Below are 19,862 nucleotides of genomic sequence, written 5' to 3' on the forward strand. Positions count from 1 at the left end.
AACAAGTAATTTCTTCAAATTTCTGCCCTGCTAGAGCTGCCCTGGTCAACTGTAAGTGCTGTTATTGTGAAGTGGAAACGTCTGGGAGCAACAACGGCTCAGTCGCGAAGTGGTAGGCCACACAAGCTCACACAACAGGACCGCCGAGTGCTGAAGCATGTAGGGCATAAAAATCACCTGTCCTCGGTTGCAACACTCACTACAGAATTCCAAACTGCCTCTGGAAGCAATGTCAGCACAAGAACTGTTCGTCGGGAGCTTCATGAAGTGGGTTTCCATGGCCGAGCAGCAATGGAAGATCACCATCTCAAGATCACCAATGCCAAGCGTTGGCTGAGTGGTGTAAAGTTAATCGCCATTGGACTCTGGAGCAGTGGAAACGCCTTCTCTGGATTGATGAATCATGCTACGCCATCTGGCAGTCCGACGGACGAATCTGGGTTTGGCGGATGACAGGACAACGCTACCTGCCCCAATGCATAGTGCCAACTGTAAAATTTGGTGGAGGACGACTAGTGGTCTGGGGCTGTTTTTCGTGGTTTGGACTAGACCCTTTAGTTCCAGTGAAGGGAAATCTTAACGCTACAGCGTACAATAACATTCTAGACGATTCTGTGCTTCCTTTGTGGCAACAGTTTGGGTAAGGCCCTTTCCTGTTTCAGTATGACAATGCCCCCATGCACAAAGCGAGGTCCATACAGAAATGGTTTGTCGAGATCGGTGTGGAAGAACTTGACTGGCCTGCACAGAGCCCTGACCTCAAACCCATCGAACACCTTTCGGATGAATTGGATAACAGACTGCGAGCCAGGACTAATCGCCCAAAATCAGTGCCGACCTCACTAATGCCCTTGTGGCTGAATGGAAGCAAGTCCCCGCAGAAATGTTCCAACATCTAGTGAAAAGCCTTCCCAGAAGAGTGGAGGCTGTTATACCAGCAAAGGGGGGACCAACTCCATATTAATACCCATGATTTTGGAATGAGCTGTTCGACTAGCAGGTGTCCACATACTTTTTGTCATGTAGTGTACTACAATTCAGGTGGATTTGTGCTTTCAGAGTTTGTGTGTGTATCTAAGAGAAGGCACAGTAGCCCATAACAATGGCTGTTGATACTGAGGGCTGCAACACTTACTTGCTCCAACACCCGCTCGTCTCACCACTGTCTCACCACTACCACGCAACCCCACCCCTCACCAAGCCCAGTGAATGTTAGTCCGTCTATCTGTAGCTGTACAGACTCATGACATGCAGATGGCTGGCATGCCGCGTTTGATGACTTGCTATTCTCAAACCCAGCCAGGAGACGCACTGAGGCAGGAAAGTCCCCCACCGGGGCCAAACCTCGGTGTCAGCTTCCCCCCCTCCGAATCAGGCCACACTGGCTGGGTGTTGGGGGTGGAGGTGGGAGGGAGAGCAGAGGGCTGTATAAAGGGGATGAGGCAACACTGTCTGTCTGTGTGGTTCCCTGGCCTGTTGCAATGTGATAACACACTTTGACTTATTTAGACAGACTAGGTCAAGGTTCCCCAACTGGTTTTATTTGGCCCCCCCAAGTTTTCAAGTAAATTTGGGAATTTTCATTGTTGGACATAAGACTGTAAACACCAGGAAATCAGCTCCGGGTGATTTTAATTTATGAAATCTGTTCCCAAGTATTCCCATGCATAATAGAGACACAACGTGATCGTATACAAATGTAAGCAAGGTTTGATATGATTACGTTTTAGTCAAACATTATATCTCTTTGTGCTTCTTGCGGTCAATTTGCAGTCTACAAATTATCTGTAATTATGTTCTGGCCCCCGACTATTCTCTTAAGAAAAAATCAGCCCGCTGCTGAATCTGGAAAAGGTAATTGGCTCAGGTCTAGGTCAGATCCTAGTGGAAGCGCCATGTGAGCCAATATAGCAAAATGTAATATAGTTTGTTAAGTCATACATATCATCATGTATGATGTTATGTATGTAGCATACCAGCCAGCAGCATACCACCCTGCATACCACTGCTGGCTTGCTTCTGAAGCTAAGCAGGGTTGTTCCTGGTCAGTCCCTGGATGGGAGACCAGATGCTGCTGGAAGTGGTGTTGGAGGGCCAGTAGGAGGCACTCTTTCCTCTGCTCTAAAACATGCCCCAGGGCAGTGATTGGGGACGCTACCCTGTGTAGGGTGCTGTCTTTCGGATGGGATGTTAAATGGGTACCCTGACTCTCTGAGGTCATTAAAGATCCCATGGCACTTATCGTAAGAGTAGGGGTGTTAACCCCGGTGTACTGGCTAAATTCCCAATCTGGCCATCATGGTTACCTAATAGTTTACAGTTTGGCTCATTCATCCCCCTGTAACTATTTCCCAGGTCGTTGCTGTAAATGAGAATGTGTTCTCAGTCAACTTACCTGGTAAAATAATAATTTTGAAATGGTTTTTCATAATAATTCTAAAACAAGGAAATATAGATTTTTCATAATACAAAAAACTATTGGATTTGTTTGTTCGTGATTATACTGTATGTGTTTTTCTCGTAAACAGTCTAAGGTTTCAACTTGTTATTGATACATCCTCAGTTTCTGATCCCATTTTTGGTACGTTGCAATTGCCTCCCAGAGAATTCAGCCTTTTCATGCATGTTGGCACAGAAAAAGCTTGATGTATGCACATTCTTATGAACCTTTGGAGCGGTATTGCATACTGTGGATAATGTGGTCAACCAAAGCACTCCTCCTGGTTCCCCAATAAACTATTTCCCTTGTTTTATCTCATGTGGATCTTACAAGTAGATTTGCTGTGTATCTCAAAATGTTTCTGCCTCAACTATTCCTATCAACATGCCAATAGGGATCTCCAATCTGTCTCTCTGTCTCTGTATCCCCCATCTTCCCTCTCCAATGATCTCTCTCCCTTTCTCTCGCTCTCTCCTTTCACCCTCTCCCTCCATCCATCCATCGTCAGAAATGTATGTTTTCTCACTAAGGAATGGAGGCGATCAGTCCATCAAGCCCATATGCTGAGCGAGTTGTTTTTCCTGGTTTTATTCATGTTTAAATTCATGTAAATTATGCTGGGACTGTTGTGGTGGGGGCTTGGAATCAATGTGAAATAACATTGAAATCAAATCCAATCAAATTGTATTTGTCAGATGCACCTTACTGTGAAATTCTTACTTACAAGCCCTTAACCAACAATGCAGTTAAGAAAAATAAGTAAAGTAAAAAAGTAAAGTAAAAAATAAAAGAGCAACAATAAAATAACAATAACGAGGCGATATACAGTGATAGATAATAAACAGTGAGTAGCAGCAGTATAAAAAAAGGGGGGGTGGGGGGGGGTCAATGCAAATAGTCTGGGTAGCCATTTGATTAGCTGTTCAGTAGTCTTATGGCTTGGGGTTAGAAGCTGTTAAGAAGCCTTTTGGACCTAGACTTGGTGCTCCGGTACCGCTTGCCGTGCGGTAGCAGAGAGAACAGTCTATAACTAGGGTGGCTGGTGTCACGATCGTGTGGAAGAGATTCGGACCAAAACGCAGCATGAGGAAAATAAGCCATCTTCTTTTAATTAAACGAACGAAGATGAACATGAAACGAAAACACTATTACAAACAAACAAAACAACAAATGATCGTGAAGCTAAATAACGCAAGTGCACAGACAAGCAACAAACGTTAAACAAGACAACTACCCACAAAAGCCTACTGCCTATGGCTACCTTAAATATGGCTCCCAATCAGAGACAAATGAATGACAGCTGTCTCTGATTGAGACCCAATCTAGGCAGCCATAGACATAACTAGACAACCTCACAATATCTATCCCATACACAATACAACACCCATAGACTAAACAAAACACACACAACATACAATGCCCACCCCAACTCACGCCCTGACCAACTAAACATAATCAAAATAACATAAAAATAGGTCAGGAACGTGACATAACCCCCCCCTCAAGGTGCGTACTCCGAACGCACCACCAAAAGTCTAGGGGAGGGTCTGGGTGGGCATCTGTCCACGGTGGTGGCTCCGGCTCTGGACGCTGCCCCCACACCACCATAGTCACTCCCCGCTTCCGTATCCCCCCCCCAATGACCACCCTCCAACTAAACCCACCTAACTGAAGGGGCAGCATCGGGATAAGGGGCAGCACCGGGATAAAGGGCAACACCGGGCTGAGGGACGGCAGCTCCGGGCTGAGGGACGGCAGCTCCGGGCTGAAGGACGGCAGCTCCGGGCTGAGGGACGGCAGCTCCGGGCTGAGGGACGGCAGCTCCGGACTGAGGGACGGCAGCTCCGGACTGGCTGGCGGATCCTGGCTGGCTGGCTCTGGCTGGTCATGGCTGGCTGACGGCTCTGGCTGGTCATGGCTGGCTGACGGCTCTGGCTGGTCATGGCTGGCTGAAGGCTCTGGCTGATCCGGTCTGGCGGAAGGCTCTGGCTGATCCGGTCTGGCGGAAGGCTCTGGCTGATCCGGTCTGGCGGAAGGCTCTGGCTGATCCGGTCTGGCGGAAGGCTCTGGCTGATCCAGTCTGGCGGAAGGCTCTGGCTGATCCGGTCTGGCGGAAGGCTCTGGCTGATCCGGTCTGGCGGAAGGCTCTGGCTGATCCGGTCTGGCGGAAGGCTCTGGCTGATCCGGTCTGGCGGAAGGCTCTGGCTGATCCGATCTGGCGGAAGGCTCTGGCTGATCCGGTCTGGCGGAAGGCTCTGGCTGATCCGGTCTGGCGGACGGCTCTGGCTGATCCGGTCTGGCGGAAGGCTCTAGCGGCTCCTGTCTGGCGGACGGCTCTAGCGGCTCCTGTCTGGCGGACGGCTCTGTAGGCTCATGGCAGACGGGCGGCTTTGCAGGCTCATGGCAGACGGGCGGCTTTGCAGGCTCATGGCAGACGGACAGTTCAGACGGCGTATGGCAGACGGGCAGTTCAGACGCCGCTGGGCAGACGGGCAGTTCAGGCGCCGCTGGGCAGACGGCAGACTCTGGCCGGCTGAGACGCACTGTAGGCCTGGTGCGTGGTACCGGAACTGGAGGTACCGGGCTAAGGACACGCACCTTCAGGCTAGTGCGGGGAACAACAACAGGGCACACTGGACTCTCGTGGCGCACTCTAGGCCTGGTGCGTGGTACCGGAACTGGAGGTACCGGGCTGAGGGCACGCACCTCAGGGCGAGTGCGGGGAGAAGGAACAGTGCGTACAGGGCTCTGGAGACGCACAGGAGGCTTGGTGCGTGGTGCCGGAACTGGAGGCACTGGGCTGGAGACACGCACCATAGGGAGAGTGCGTGGAGGAGGAACAGGGCTCTGGAGATGCACTGGAAGCCTGGTGCGTGGTGTAGGCACTGGTGGTACTGAGCTGGGGTGGGAAGGTGGCGCCGGATATACCGGACCGTGAAGGAGGACACGTGCTCTTGAGCACCGAGCCTCCCCAACCTTACCAGGTTGAATGGTCCCCGTAGCCCTGCCAGTGCGGCGAGGTGGAATAGCCCGCACTGGGCTATGCAGGCGAACCGGGGACACCACCTGTAAGGCTGGTGCCATGTACACCGGCCCGAGGAGACGTACTGGAGGCCAGATACGTTGGGCCGGCTTCATGGCATCCGGCTCGATGCCCAACCTAGCCCTCCCAGTGCGGCAAGGTGGAATAGCCCGCACTGGGCTAAGCACGCGTACTGGGGACACCGTGCGCTTTACCGCATAACACGGTGTCTGACCAGTACGACGCCCTCTTACTCCACGGTAAGCCCGGGGAGTTGGCTCAGGTATCCAACCCGGCTTCGCCACACTCCCCTTTAGCCACCCCCCAAGAAATTTTTGGGTGTTACTCACGGGCTTTTCAGGCTTCCGTGCAAGACGCAAAAGCCTACTGCCTATGGCTACCTTAAATATGGCTCCCAATCAGAGACAAATGAATGACAGCTGTCTCTGATTGAGACCCAATCTAGGCAGCCATAGACATAACTAGACAACCTCACAATATCTATCCCATACACAATACAACACCCATAGACTAAACAAAACACACACAACATACAATGCCCACCCCAACTCACGCCCTGACCAACTTAACATAATCAAAATAACATAAAAATAGGTCAGGAACGTGACAGCTGGAGTCTTTGGCAATTTTTAGGGCCTTGCTCTGACACCGCCTGGGATAGAGGTCCTGAATGGCAGGAAGCTTGGCCCCAGTGATGTACTGGGCCATACCCTCTGTTGGAGGCCGAGCCGATTCCATACCAGGCAGTGATGCAACTTTAGAACTGAGGATCTGAGGACCCATGCCACATCTTTTCAGTCTTCTGAGGGGGAATAGGCGACTGTCTTGGTGTGTTTGGACCATGATAGTTTGTTGGTGAGGTGGACAATAAGGAACATGAAACTCTTAACCTGCTCCACTACAGCCCCATCGATGAGAATGGGGGCGTGCTTTTCACTTAATAACGCTGTTATATTCACTTAATAACGCTGTTTTAATTGCTAGTTAGAACGTCCCTCGTGGTATAAAATTGACAGCTTTTGGCAGGTTTTATGAGATGGATTTACGGTTTTATGGACAGTTTTATAATACACAATATGGATGTTTTAGAATAGAAGGCACTCTAAACGCATTCATAATTCATTTGTACACCAGTGATTTGATCAACGTGTTACAGTAGATATTGGGTTAACACTATACTTAATGCATGCAGGTATAATTCATTATGATGCAGTTACAATGCATCGTCAGACTTGTCATGAACATGTACAGTATTACCCCATTATAACGTCTTGTAATAATCTCATAATGATCCGGACAAAATAACAGCCAGTTTGAGACCCTTGGAAACGAGGCACAGAGAGACATAACATACTATAAGCCTTGTTCTAAAGCAAATTATAATGCATTATACCTGGATGCGTTTAATTGTCAGATGTCTCATACACACCCCCTCTCTCCATGAGGCTGTTCAGGAGGATGTCATCTCTCATGGACAGACTATGCAAACATAAACGGTACCGTAGCATCTGTCAACAGATTGTGGGATCCAAAGGCTAACGAGTCATTTTGTTCCGGTGCGCAGATTTTATCACAGGTCATTTGGACAAATCGTGATTTTTGCAGGTTTTAGCATCTTTCAGAAGGTGAGGGGACATTTGGCCCATATACTTGCCCGTAAGTTGCGAAGAGAGAGGGTATCACGGCTCAGGAGAAGACCCAGATGCAGACAGTTTTGAAATAACAATGGTTTATTACAAAAACAGGGGGGCAGGCAAACGACAGGTCAAGGGCAGGCAGAGGTCAGTAATCCAGAACAGAATCCAAAAGGTACAGAACGGCAGGCAGGCTCAGGGTCAGGTCAGGCAGAATGGTCAAAACCGGGAACTAGAAAAACAGGAACTAGAGTAAAACAGGAGTACGGGGAAAACGCTGGTACGTTTGACGAGACAAGACAAACTGGCAACAGACAAACAGAGAACACAGGTATAATGGGATAATGGGGAAGATGGGCGACACCTGGAGGGGGATGGAGACAAGCACAAAGACAGGTGAAACAGATCAGGGTGTGACAGATTGTAGAGTTCCTCGTTCCGGGTCCGCTCCTCGTTCCAGCATCTCTTCTATCACGCCCTGCCCCAGAACTTAATTGAGCATCAGACCGAAAGGGATTTTAGTCCTGGGTTAACCGAGATTAAGGAGGATATAACTTTACAGAAAGAAATGTATTGTGTAGAACATAAATGATTGTCTGACACATAGAACAGGTCATCATGTCAGCTCTATTCATTCTATTTCTGTCTGCAACATACAGAGCGTTTCCTGTCCTTGAATTCATACTTACAGAAATATATGTTTTTTTAGGAAGGAAACTTAAATGGCTGAAGTACATATTTATTCAAGTTAATCTAACTTGTGTTTTGTCTGTTCCCTATAGCTGCAGTGCTGAAGTATGAGAACAACGTGATGAACATCAGGCAGTTCAACTGCTCCCCTCACCCTTACTGGCTGCCCAACTTCATGGACGTCTTCACCTGGTCCCTGCCCTTTGTTGGGGAGAAAGGTGAACGGGACACACGCACACACGCACGCACACACGCACACACACACACACACACACACACACACACACACACGCACAATTCCTCCAGGTCAAGTTCATGTAATTCATTCATATGATGGCAGAATACATTTAGGGAACTGTTGTTGTGGCTGTTATTAGTACTCAAATGCAGTCACATGCATCGGTATATGTGGATATAGTCATGCCTAACAATACAACAACCAGAAATAACAATTGAGATGACCAATTATCACGCCCAGTGGTATGTGTGGCTGTAGTCATGCCTAACCTACAGTATCAACCAAAAATATCAAATGAGATGTGTCCATAACAATTATTGGTCCTGTTTTATTTGATGTTCATCTTATGAAGGCTTTATAAAGCCTTTACATAGGCTTCATAAGCGCAACATAGATGCTTCACAAATCATCTATAACCGTATATCATGCTCTTTAAAGATTCATAATGTGGCATAACTGTGTGACATAAGCATCAACTTAGTTGTTCACATTTATCTTTTATAGAGCATGAAATACGGTTATAGATGATTTGTGAACCATTTATGCAGCGCTTATGACGCCTATATGAATGTGTTATGAAGTCTTCATAAGATACACTTCAAATATAGCGGGACCAAATTATCACATCAAATGTCATTCAGCTTAACGCCATAGGGTTGTCCCTCCCTCCCTCCCTCCCTCCCTCCCTCCCTCCCTCCCTCCCTCTCTCTCTCTCTCTCTCTCTCTCTCCCTCTCTTCCATCTTCTCTCTCTCTCTCCCCCTTCCTTCCTCTCTCTCCATCCATCCATCCCTCCCCCTCTCTCTCTCTCAAATTTGAATTCAAATTGCTTTATTGGCGTGAGAAACATTGCATAAAAATTGTCAATGCATTAATGTATACATCATAAAAATGTTTTATGGAAAATAAATACAATTGTAAATAATAATTAAATAAGATAGTAATAATAACAGAAGAATAATAATGTAACGGCTTTCGTCCTCTTCGTCTGAGGAGGAGTAGGAAATATCGGACCAATGTGCAGCACGTATCCATAATATATTTTAATAGAATGAATACAAAATACAAAAAGAACAAGAGAATCAAAATGAAAACCGAAACAGTCCCGAATGGTGAAAACACTGAAATGGAAACATAACTACCCACAACCCCTAGTGGGAAAACAGGCTACCTAAGTATGATTCTCAATCAGAGACAACGATCGACACCTGCCTCTGATTGAGAACCATACTAGGCCAAACACATAGAAATATAACATACAGAACAAAACATAGAAAAACAACATAGAATGCCCACCCCAACTCACGCCCTGACCAAACTAAAATAAAGACATAAAAAAGGAACTAAGGTCAGAACGTGACAAATAATAACAACAATAGAATGACAACAGTGGACAGTAAAACAAACATAGGATAAATAATGAGGACAGTAATATGCTAAACATGTTAAATAACGGCAGATAGCCTAGCGGTTAAGAGCGTTGGGCCAGTAACGGAAAGGTTGCTGGTTTGAATCCCCGAGCTAACAAGGTGGAAAAAATCGGCCATTATGCCTTTGAGCAAGGCAGTTAACACCCAACGACAACTGCTCCCCGGGCGCCGGTGAAGTCGATTAAGGCAGCCCCCTCGCAACTCTGATTAAGAGGGGTTGGGTTAAATGCAGAAGACACCTTTCGGTTGAATGCATTCACTTGTGCAACTAACTAGGTATTCCCTTTCCCTATTACTACTCAAATGAATGATACCACCACCACTGTTATTTACACCAATACCACAACCATCCCTACCATTACCATTACTATCTATCATTACTACCACCAATATTTCAACCTACTACCTACTAAGTCTATTACTACTATTATCATCACCACTATATTACTACTACCACGACCATCATCATTACTACAACTACTAGCACCACTACCACCACCACCACCATTAAACTACTACCATTACCCCTACTACCACCACTACCACTACCACCATTAAACTACTACCATTTTTTTTATTTTTTTTATTTATTTAACCTTTATTTAACCAGGTAGGCAAATTGAGAACACGTTCTCATTTACAATTGCGACCTGGCCAAGATAAAGCAAAGCAGTTCGACACATACAACAACACATAGTTACACATGGAGTAAAACAAACATATAGTCAATAATACAGTGAAAAAAAAAAAATAAGTCTATATACAATGTGAGCAAGTGAGGTGAGATAAGGGAGGTGAAGGCAAACAAATATATGTATAAATAAATAAAAATATAAAAGGCCATGGAGGCGAAGTGAGTACAACACAGCAAGTAAAATAAAAACTAAAAAATAAATAAAAATAAATAAATAAATAAATAATAAATAAATAAAACTAAAACAATGGAATGGTTGGTTTGCAGTGGAAGAAAGTGCAAAGTAGAGACAGAAATAATGGGGTGCAAAGGAGCAAAATAAATTAATAAATAAATACAGTAGGTAAAGAGGTAGTTGTTTGGGCTAAATTGTAGATGGGTTATGTACAGGTGCAGTAATCTATGAGCTGCTCTGACAGCTGGTGCTTAAAGCTAGTGAGGGAGATAGGTGTTTCCAGTTTCAGAGATTTTTGTAGTTCGTTCCAGTCATTGGCAGCAGAGAACTGGAAGGAGAGGCGTCCAAAGGAAGAATTGGTTTTGGGGGTGACTAGAGAGATATACCTGCTGGAGCGCGTGCTACAGGTAGGTGCTGCTATGGTGACCAGCGAGCTGAGATAAGGGGGGACTTTACCTAGCAGGGTCTTGTAGATGACCTGGAACCAGTGGGTTTGGCGACGAGTATGAAGCGAGGGCCAGCCAACGAGAGTGTACAGGTCGCAGTGGTGGGTAGTATATGGGGCTTTGGTGACAAAACGGATGGCACTGTGATAGACTGCATCCAATTTATTGAGTAGGGTTTTGGAGGCTATTTTGTAAATGACATCACCGAAGTCGAGGATTGGTAGGATGGTCAGTTTTACAAGGGTATGTTTGGCAGCATGAGTAAAGGATGCTTTGTTGCGGAATAGGAAGCCAATTCTAGATTTGACTTTGGATTGGAGATGTTTGATGTGAGTCTGGAAGGAGAGTTTACAGTCTAACCAGACACCTAGGTATTTGTAGGTGTTCACATATTCTAAGTCAGAGCCGTCCAAAGTAGTGATGTTGGACAGGCGGGCAGGAGCAGGCAGTGATCGGTTGAAGAGCATGCATTTGGTTTTACTTGTATTTAAGAGCAGTTGGAGGCCACGGAAGGAGAGTTGTATGGCATTGAAGCTCGCCTGGAGGGTTGTTAACACAGTGTCAAAAGAAGGGCCAGAAGTATACAGAATAGTGTCGTCTGCGTAGAGGTGGATCTGAGAATCACCAGCAGCAAGAGCGACATCATTGATGTAAACAGAGAAGAGAGTCGGTCCAAGAATTGAACCCTGTGGCACCCCCATAGAGACTGCCAGAGGCCCGGACAACAGACCCTCCGATTTGACACACTGAACTCGATCAGAGAAGTAGTTGGTGAACCAGGCGAGGCAATCATTAGAGAAACCAAGGCTGTCGAGTCTGCCAATGAGGATGTGCCAACCATTACCTCTACTACCACCATTAAACTACTACCATTACCCCTACTACCCCTACCACTACCATTTGGAATAATAATAACAACAATAATAACAACAATAACAACAATAATAATAAGCGTCACTGCTTATTGGTACAGATTTAGTTACTCAGTGTCAGTGTTGTCACGATACCAGAATTTGGACTTCAATACTGATACCAGGTTTAGTATCACAAAACTCGATACCATCACGATTCTCGATATCAAAACAATACTAAAACGATACCACAGCAAAAAAAGAAGGTGCATTTGGAAAGTAATCAGACCCCTTGACTTTTTCCACGTTTTGTTACGTTATAGCCTTTTATTCTAAAATGGATTAAATATAATTGTTTTCATCAATCTACACACAATACCCCATAATGACAAGCTAATTTTTTTTAAGCAAATGTATTAAAAATAAAAAGAAGAAATACCTTATTTACATAAGTATTCAGACCCTTTGCTATGAGACATGAAATTGAGCTCAGGTACATCCTGTTTCCAATGATCATCATTGTGATTAAATTGATTGGACAATTCAATTGATTGGACATGATTTGGAAAGGCACACACCTGTTTATATCAGGTCCCGCTGTTGACAGTGCATGTCAGAGCAAAAACCAAGCCATGAGGTCGAAGGAACTTGGAGACAGGATTGTGTCGAGGCACAGATCTGGGGAAGGGTACCAAAACATTTCTAGCGCATTGAAGGTCCCCAAGAACACAGTGGCCTCCATCATTCTTAAATGGAAGAAGTTTGGAACCACCAAGACTCTTCCTAGAGCTGGCCACCCGGCCAAACTGAGCAATCGGGGGGGGGGGGGGGGGGGGGGACCAAGAACCCGATGGTCACTCTGACAGAGTTCCAGAGTTCCTCTGTGGAGATGAGAGAAACTTCCAGAAGGACAACCATCTCTGCAGCACTCCACCAATCAGGCCTTTGTGGTATTCTAGCCAGACAGAACCAGTCCTCAGTAAAAGGCACATGACAGCTTGCTTGGAGTTTGCCAAAAGGCACCTAAAGACTCTCAGACCATGAGAAACAAGATTCTCTAGATTCTCTGGTCTGATGAAACCAAGATTGAACTCTTTGGACAAGCTTCACATCTGGAGGAAACCTGGCACCATCCCTACGGTGAAGCATGGTGGTGCCAGCATCATGCTGTGGGGATGTTTTTCAGAGGCAGGGACTGGGAGACTAGTCAGGATCAAGGGAAAGATGAATGGAGCAAAGTACAGAGCGATCCTTGATGAAAACCTGCTCCAGAGCGCTCAGGACCTCAAACTGGGGCAAAGGTTCACCATCCAACAGGACAACGACCATAAGCACACGGCCAAGACAATGCAGGAGTGGCTTCGAGACAAGTCTCTGAATATCCTTGAGTGGCCCAGCCAGAGCCCGAACTTGAACCCGATCAAACATCTCTGGAGAGCTGAAAATAGCTGTGCAACGACGCTCCCCATCCAACCTGACAGAGCTTGAGAGGATCTGCAGAGAAGAATGGGAGAAACTCCCCAAATACAGGTGTGCCAAGCCTGTAGCATCATACCCAAGAAGACTCAAGGCTGTAATCACTGCCAAAGGTGCTTCAACAAAGTACTGAGTAAAGGGTCTGAATACTTATGTAAATGTAATTTTTATTTGTAAGAAACTTGCAAAACTTTCTAAAAACCTGTTTTTGCATTGTCATTATGGAGTATTGTGTGTGGATTGATGACGAAAAAAAGCTATTTAATACATTTTAGAATTAGGCTGCAATGTAACAAAATGTGGAAAAAGTCAAGGGGTCTGATTACTTTCCTAATGCACTGTAATCCATCATGCCAAATGGAATCAAAAACATTCTTAAAATCAACATATCATGCAAATACTTTCCCTCTGTTTTTCTGATGAACATGCTGGTTTATTAACATGTGTAATGTGTATGCGGTCTGTTGTTCTGTGTTTGGGTAGACAACCAATTTGTTTTTTTGCTGAGAACTCTCTCTCTCTCTCTCTCTCTCTCTCTCTCTCTCTCTCTCTCTCTCTCTCTCTCTCTCTCTCTCTCTCTCTCTCTCTCTCTCTCTCTCTCTCTCTCTCTCTCTCTCTCTCTCTCTCTCTCTCTCTCTCTCTCTCTCTCTCTCTCTCTCTCTGCAGTCACTGAGATGCTGGTCAACGTGTTAAGCATCTGCTCCAATGATGAGCTGACGACTGACGAAGAGATCGATGGTAAGTCTGTGTTCACAGCAGGGGCGCAACTTTCACTGAAATTAAAATGTTTCCCTCCCTCCAGTTTTATCATTGGAATGTGATACAAAACGAGGCAACGGTGTGCTTTAGGACCATGCGTACGCCTCCTAGCGATCGGGTAGACTGTGTTTATCCGACTGGATAACAAAAATGTAAAATAAGTTATGTCCCCCCCACTTATAAAACCAAAGTTGCATTTCCTGTTTCACAGGGTGGTGTGCCCTCATTGCCACGATAGGTTAGACACACCCAATTCCCTTTCTCCTTTTTACATGCAGGTGCTCCACTTTCTCAGCTTTACTCTAAACCATTGATAAGTATGCAAATGGAATTTAAGCAAAAACTAAAATGCAATTGCTAATGACATGACATTGCTAACTCCCCTCTGAGTGTTGGAATGACCCTTGGGATGGTGAAATGAATATGTGGAAGTAAATGAGTGGAAGGAGAATGGGGAATTGGGCATGGAAGGACTAAGATCATTATGGGGTTGTGTCTCTCGGTGTTTGACTTGACTTCCACTAGAGGGCAGCCTCGACCGACGGAACATTCATCAGCTCAACAAGCATACATTTCACATGTACTTTCTTTGGATCCGCAGTAGAACATGACAGTGCAAGATGCCCGCATGGATTCGTACGCCTTTTTATCCTATGTTGGGGGACAGCTATTAGCTACTATGTAACACAGTTTGTTACAAAAGTCAACACGTGCCACAATTCTCTTCAGGTTGCGTATCTATGGGTGGAGCACACCGTGTTCCTGGTATTCAATGCCTCCTGATTTCTCATTCCATTCATTCCTTATCTTACAGCTCATTCAATTGGGTTCCATTTAACACTAGTAGGCTCCATTGTACAACATAATGGCCAGACGCATTCTCTAGGTAGAGATGGTTTGGAACACCAATTCCTAGAAAAGCCCTTTAGATACTCCATCGTGCCTCTTACTTACCAAGTCACACACGTCACCATAACTCTATAGTGAGGGGGAAGGAATGCTTAGGTCATATCCTGTTCCTGTATGGCAGGAAGTGGTGTGGTGTAGAACATGGATTCTAACCCTTGACCCTAACGTTACTAGTTGACAGACACTCCTTAGTCACTTACAACCTTGGTGACTTAGTCGCTAACATCTCATCATTTCCTCATTTTCTTTTCTTAAATGACTTTCTTCAATAGTTCAATATCCATTGTGTCGATGTTCATATTCTCTGCATTATGTATTTCTGTTTCTCTTCTCTCGCTCTCTCATGTATCCCTCTTCTCTTCATCTCTGTCTGACTCTCATTCTGTCTCTCTTTCATTTCTCGCTCTCTCTTTCATTTCTCGCTCTCTCTTTCATTGCTCGCTCTCTCCTTCTCCCCGATGCTGTGATTATTTCACACCTCATTTAATGTGTCTTCCTTCTTTTCTGTTCTTCCAGAGTTTTGTTTTAATAATCCATTGCTTTTCTTTATGCCGCCTCTTTTTCTCTTTCCTCTCCACCTCTTCCTCCTCATTGTCCTTCTCATTCGCTTTTTCTGTAATTCTTCAGCCGTCCATCCACTGATCTGTCATCTTTTCTTTTCTCTTCTGGGGGTGTTCTTGAGAAGGACAACTAATATATGCCCCCAAGAAAGGTACAACCCTCAGCTCTACTGTCGTGTGCCAATATACCTTTTTTTGGTGGTGCTTGCTCAGGCACGTGCACTTTGGGAACCAAATGACTAACACAATACATAAATGTGTTGTAACATTTATGCTCAGTTTGGTTACTGATGTTGATATTGATCAGTAAAAATGTCAAATGTATTGATCAAAAAAATAATAATTTTACAGACATACCCCAATTCAATCAATCGCAGATAACTGTGCTGCAGGTTCACTCAGAATGTTGACACTATACAGTTTTTTTAACGGAGAGGTATAGTTTTGCGTGTTAAACAGCTTGCATGGTGTGTTGGTTTTAATACGGTTAACTTAAACATAGCTTTCCTGCAGTACGGTTATCTGCACTTGATTGAATTAAAGCTAGCCTATAGCTTCAATAGAAACAGTGTAGTGTTGTCAGTCCTAACACACCATATAGACCAGTGGTCACCAACCGGTTGGTCGATCTCCAAGCCATTCCTAGTCAATCGCCAAACAGTTCTGTAAAAAACCCAACGATAAAGCCTTGCGTTCCTATTTTTGTTTCACACTGTTGACGGTAGGTGCACTTCATTCAGAAGCCCTAGCGCTGGGAAGGCAAAGTCTTCTCATTTTGAACCATTTTATGTGTGTGAAGGTAGAACTCTGCTTACCCGTCAGGCCCAGAGAGCAAATCAAGTGCACCTATAGGCCTATCGCTGGCCAATCAGATAGCTCAGATCACTGTATCTGCACAGTTTCCTTGCGCCGTGGACTGTAAAAAGAAACCCCGAACGCACAGCAAAGTTGATCATGTGATATTTAAAAACTTTTAAAACCATGACTAGAGAGAGACTCAACAAATACACCAAAGAACTGCTGTTTTTATGAGTAAGTTTATGTTTAAGCTGTTATTCAGCACTGTCAAAACTTTGTTCAACAATTTTATAAGCCATAACATGCGCATTTCAATAAGCTTGCATTGTTATTATTTGCAACTTGTGTCTTTTTTAATATCAAGGATTATTGAACTTCCTCTGATCATAGGAGTAACAGCATGAATTGGTGCATGAGGCAGAAGTAATGCAGTGCGACTTAAGTTTCGCCATCAGCTGGAAGACGGTGTCCCCTTTTCTCAGAGGAGGGCGGGAGAGAGGAGAGAGGAGGGGCGGTGTGTCGGTGTGTCGGGTGAGAGGCAGCCTCACCGGTGCTCCCTCCCTCCGCTCAGACTGACTATCAGATGCAGGCCATCAATCCAGTAATAAAAAGCTAATTATTATGCTCACTCAGTTGTGCCTCACAAGTTATACAACAAATTATGTATTACCAGTTTGATCATATACCTAACATTTAGAAATATAATTTCAAAATGGTCAGAGAAGAACAACATTGGCAGGGCAATTCAAGTGTAGCCAATATGCAGCGATAATGTATTGAGCCTATAGCCTACTGCACAAAACTGATTGCTACAGAACTGTTTTTAATTGGTTAATGTTGCATAGGCTTATGTTTTTTTTAAGTCATGTAATAAAAACTCAGAAAGTGATCTTGACTCAGAAAAGGTTGGTGACCACTGATATAGACCATTCTTTGTGCCCAAACTTCTAGCTAGCTATACTGAACAAAAATCTAAACGCAACATGTAAAGTGTTGGACCCATGTTTCATGAGATGAAATGAAAGATCCCAGGAATTTTCCATACGCAGAAAGAACTTATTTCGCTAAAATTGTGTGCACAAATTGGTTTACATCCCTGGCAGTGAGCATTTCTCTTTTACAAAGATACTCCATCCACCTGACAGGTGTGGCATATCAAGAAGCTGATTAAACAGCATGATCATTACACAGATGCACTTTGTGCTGGGGACAATAAAAGGCCACTCTAAAATGTGCAGTTATTATTATTATTATTTTACTTTTTACCCATTTTTCTCCCCAATTGATAGTTACAGTCTTGTCCCATTGCTGCAACTCCCGTATGGACTCGGGAGAGGCGAATGTCGAGAGCCATGCGTCCTCCGAAACACGACCCACACCGCTTCTTGACACAATGCCCACTTAACCCGGAAGCCAGCCGCATCAATGTGTCGGAGGAAACACCGTGCAGCTGGCGACCGAGTTAGCGTGCACTGCGCCCGGCCCGCCACAGGAGTCACTAGTGTACGATGGGACAAGGACATCCCTGCCGGCCAAACCTTCCCCTAACCCGGGCGACTCTGGGCCAATTGTGCGCCGCCCCATGGGTCTCTCGGTCGCAGCCGGCAGCTACAGAGCCTGGACTCGAACCCAGAAACTCTAGTGGCACAGCTAGCACTGCGATGCAGTGCCTTAGACCACTGCTCCACTCGGGAGTTCCTAAAACGTGCAGTTTTATTTACACAACACAATGCCACAGATGTCTCCAGTTTGAGGGAGTGTGCAGTTGCCATGCTGACTGCAGGAATGTCCACCAGAGCTGTTGCCAGATCATTTATTTACCATAAGCCGCCTCCAACGTAATTTGAGAGAATTTGACTGTACGTCCAACCGGCCTCACAACCGCAGAAGACGTGTAAACACGCCAGCCCAGGACCTCCACATTCGGCTTCTTCACCTGCAGTATCGTCTGAAACCAGCCACCCGGACAGCTGATGAAACTGGTGGGTTTGCACAACCAAAGAATTTCTGCACAAACTGTCAGAAACCGTCTCAGAGGAGCTCATCTGCGTCCTCGTCGTCCTCACCAGGGTCTTGACCTGACTGCTGTTCGGCGTCGTGACCGACTTCTTCAATGGGCAAATGCTCACCTTCGATGGCCACTGGCACACTGGAGAAGAGTAGACAGTATGACGTCGTGTTGGCGAGCAGTTTACCCCATGGTGGCGGTGGGGTTATGGTATGGGCAAGCATAAGCTACGGACAACGAACACAATTGCATTTTTTCTATGGCAATTTGAATGCACAGAGATACCGTGTCGGGATCCTGAGGCCCATTGTCGTGCCATTCATCTGCCGCCATCACCTCATGTTTCAGCATGATAATGCACGGTCCCGTGTCGCAAGGATCTGTACACAATTCCTGGAAGCTGAAACGTCCCAGTTCTTCCATGGCCTGCAAACTCACCAGACATGTCACCTATTGAGCAGGTTTGGGATGCTCTGGATCGACATTGTGCGACAGTGAGTTGCAGTTCCCACCAGACATCCAGCAACTTCACACAGCCATTGAAGAGGAGTGGGACATTCCACAGGCCACAATCAACAGCCTGATCAACTCTATGTGAAGGAGATGTGTCACGCTGCATGAGGAAAATGGTGGTCTGACTGGTTTTCTGATCCACGCCACTATCTTTTTTTTAAAGGTATCTGTGACCAACAGATGCATATCTGTATTCCCAGTCATTTGAAATCCACAGATTAGGGTCTAATGAATTTATTTTTTATGATTTGTTTCCTTATATGAACTGTAACTCAGTAAAATCTTTGAAATTGTTGCATGTTGCGTTTATATTTTTGTTCAGTGTATATCTTAACAAGAAAAGACATCACCCATGCGCAGGGATACTCAATACTCCCCCTAGTGGTCCGTTCAAAGGAACACACTCCACTAGAGTCTTTCACTGTTCTCTCTCTCTCTCTCTCTCCATATATTTCTAAGCACTCGCGTTAATTTCCATCTCTCACACTCCACCTGTATTTTGATGTAGTATAATTTTCTTATGTGGTATGATTTTGTTGTGAGGCCCACATTTACTATAAATGACTCCTGTGCTAAAAACATCTGCTCAATGATTCAAGTGTCAAATAAATGTTACATAAACATTTAGGGTAGGATTCCTTTCTATCGGTAGTAGTCACTCACACACATACGTAGACAAAAAGCACAACTTAGTGTTAGGTTTTACCAGCTCATGTATGGTAGTGAAGACACCTTAAAGAAAATGCCTCACCCAGATAAGCAGTGCTGGTTGGAAACGGCCTGAATGTCTGACCCTGACAACTGTGTGTGTGTGTGTGTGTGTTTGTGTGTGTTTTAGGTGCCACAGCCTCTGCACGCAAGGAAGTAATCCGGAACAAGATCCGTGCCATTGGCAAGATGGCCAGGGTATTCTCTGTCCTCAGGTATTTATTGGGAATCATCGATGCATGTCTAGGTGTGCAGTTCCTATCTACCTACAGTGCATTCGGGAAAGTATTCAGCCTTATTCTAAAATGTATTAAATTAATTAATCAGTCTACATACAATATCCCATTATGACAAAGCGAGAAAAAAAAGTTACCTTCTTTACATAAGTATTCAGATGTTTTGCTATAAGACTCAAAATTGAGCTCAGGTGGATCCTGTTTCCATTGATCATCCTTGATGTTTCTACAACTTGATTGGAGTCCACCTGTGGTA

At 45.2% G+C, this 19,862-nt stretch overlaps 1 protein-coding gene across 4 annotated transcripts in view; it reads left to right on the top strand.

Moving 5' to 3' along the window:
- The window catches only part of LOC139561872 (protein phosphatase 3 catalytic subunit alpha-like), a 112,400-nt gene that overhangs the window by 79,605 nt on the left and 12,933 nt on the right, over nt 1-19,862 (top strand). For 2 of the 4 annotated variants that reach the window (XM_071379229.1, XM_071379231.1), the window contains exons 9-12: nt 7,900-8,025; nt 13,782-13,853; nt 15,469-15,495; nt 19,501-19,585. In XM_071379229.1, the coding sequence (XP_071235330.1) occupies nt 7,900-8,025; nt 13,782-13,853; nt 15,469-15,495; nt 19,501-19,585 (310 nt within the window). The remainder of the gene's footprint in view (nt 1-7,899; nt 8,026-13,781; nt 13,854-15,468; nt 15,496-19,500; nt 19,586-19,862) is intronic. The other 2 variants (XM_071379230.1, XM_071379232.1) reach the window with 1 other exon arrangement.

The sequence above is a fragment of the Salvelinus alpinus genome, chromosome 31, assembly GCF_045679555.1.
Source record: "Salvelinus alpinus chromosome 31, SLU_Salpinus.1, whole genome shotgun sequence".
NCBI lineage: Eukaryota > Metazoa > Chordata > Actinopteri > Salmoniformes > Salmonidae > Salvelinus > Salvelinus alpinus.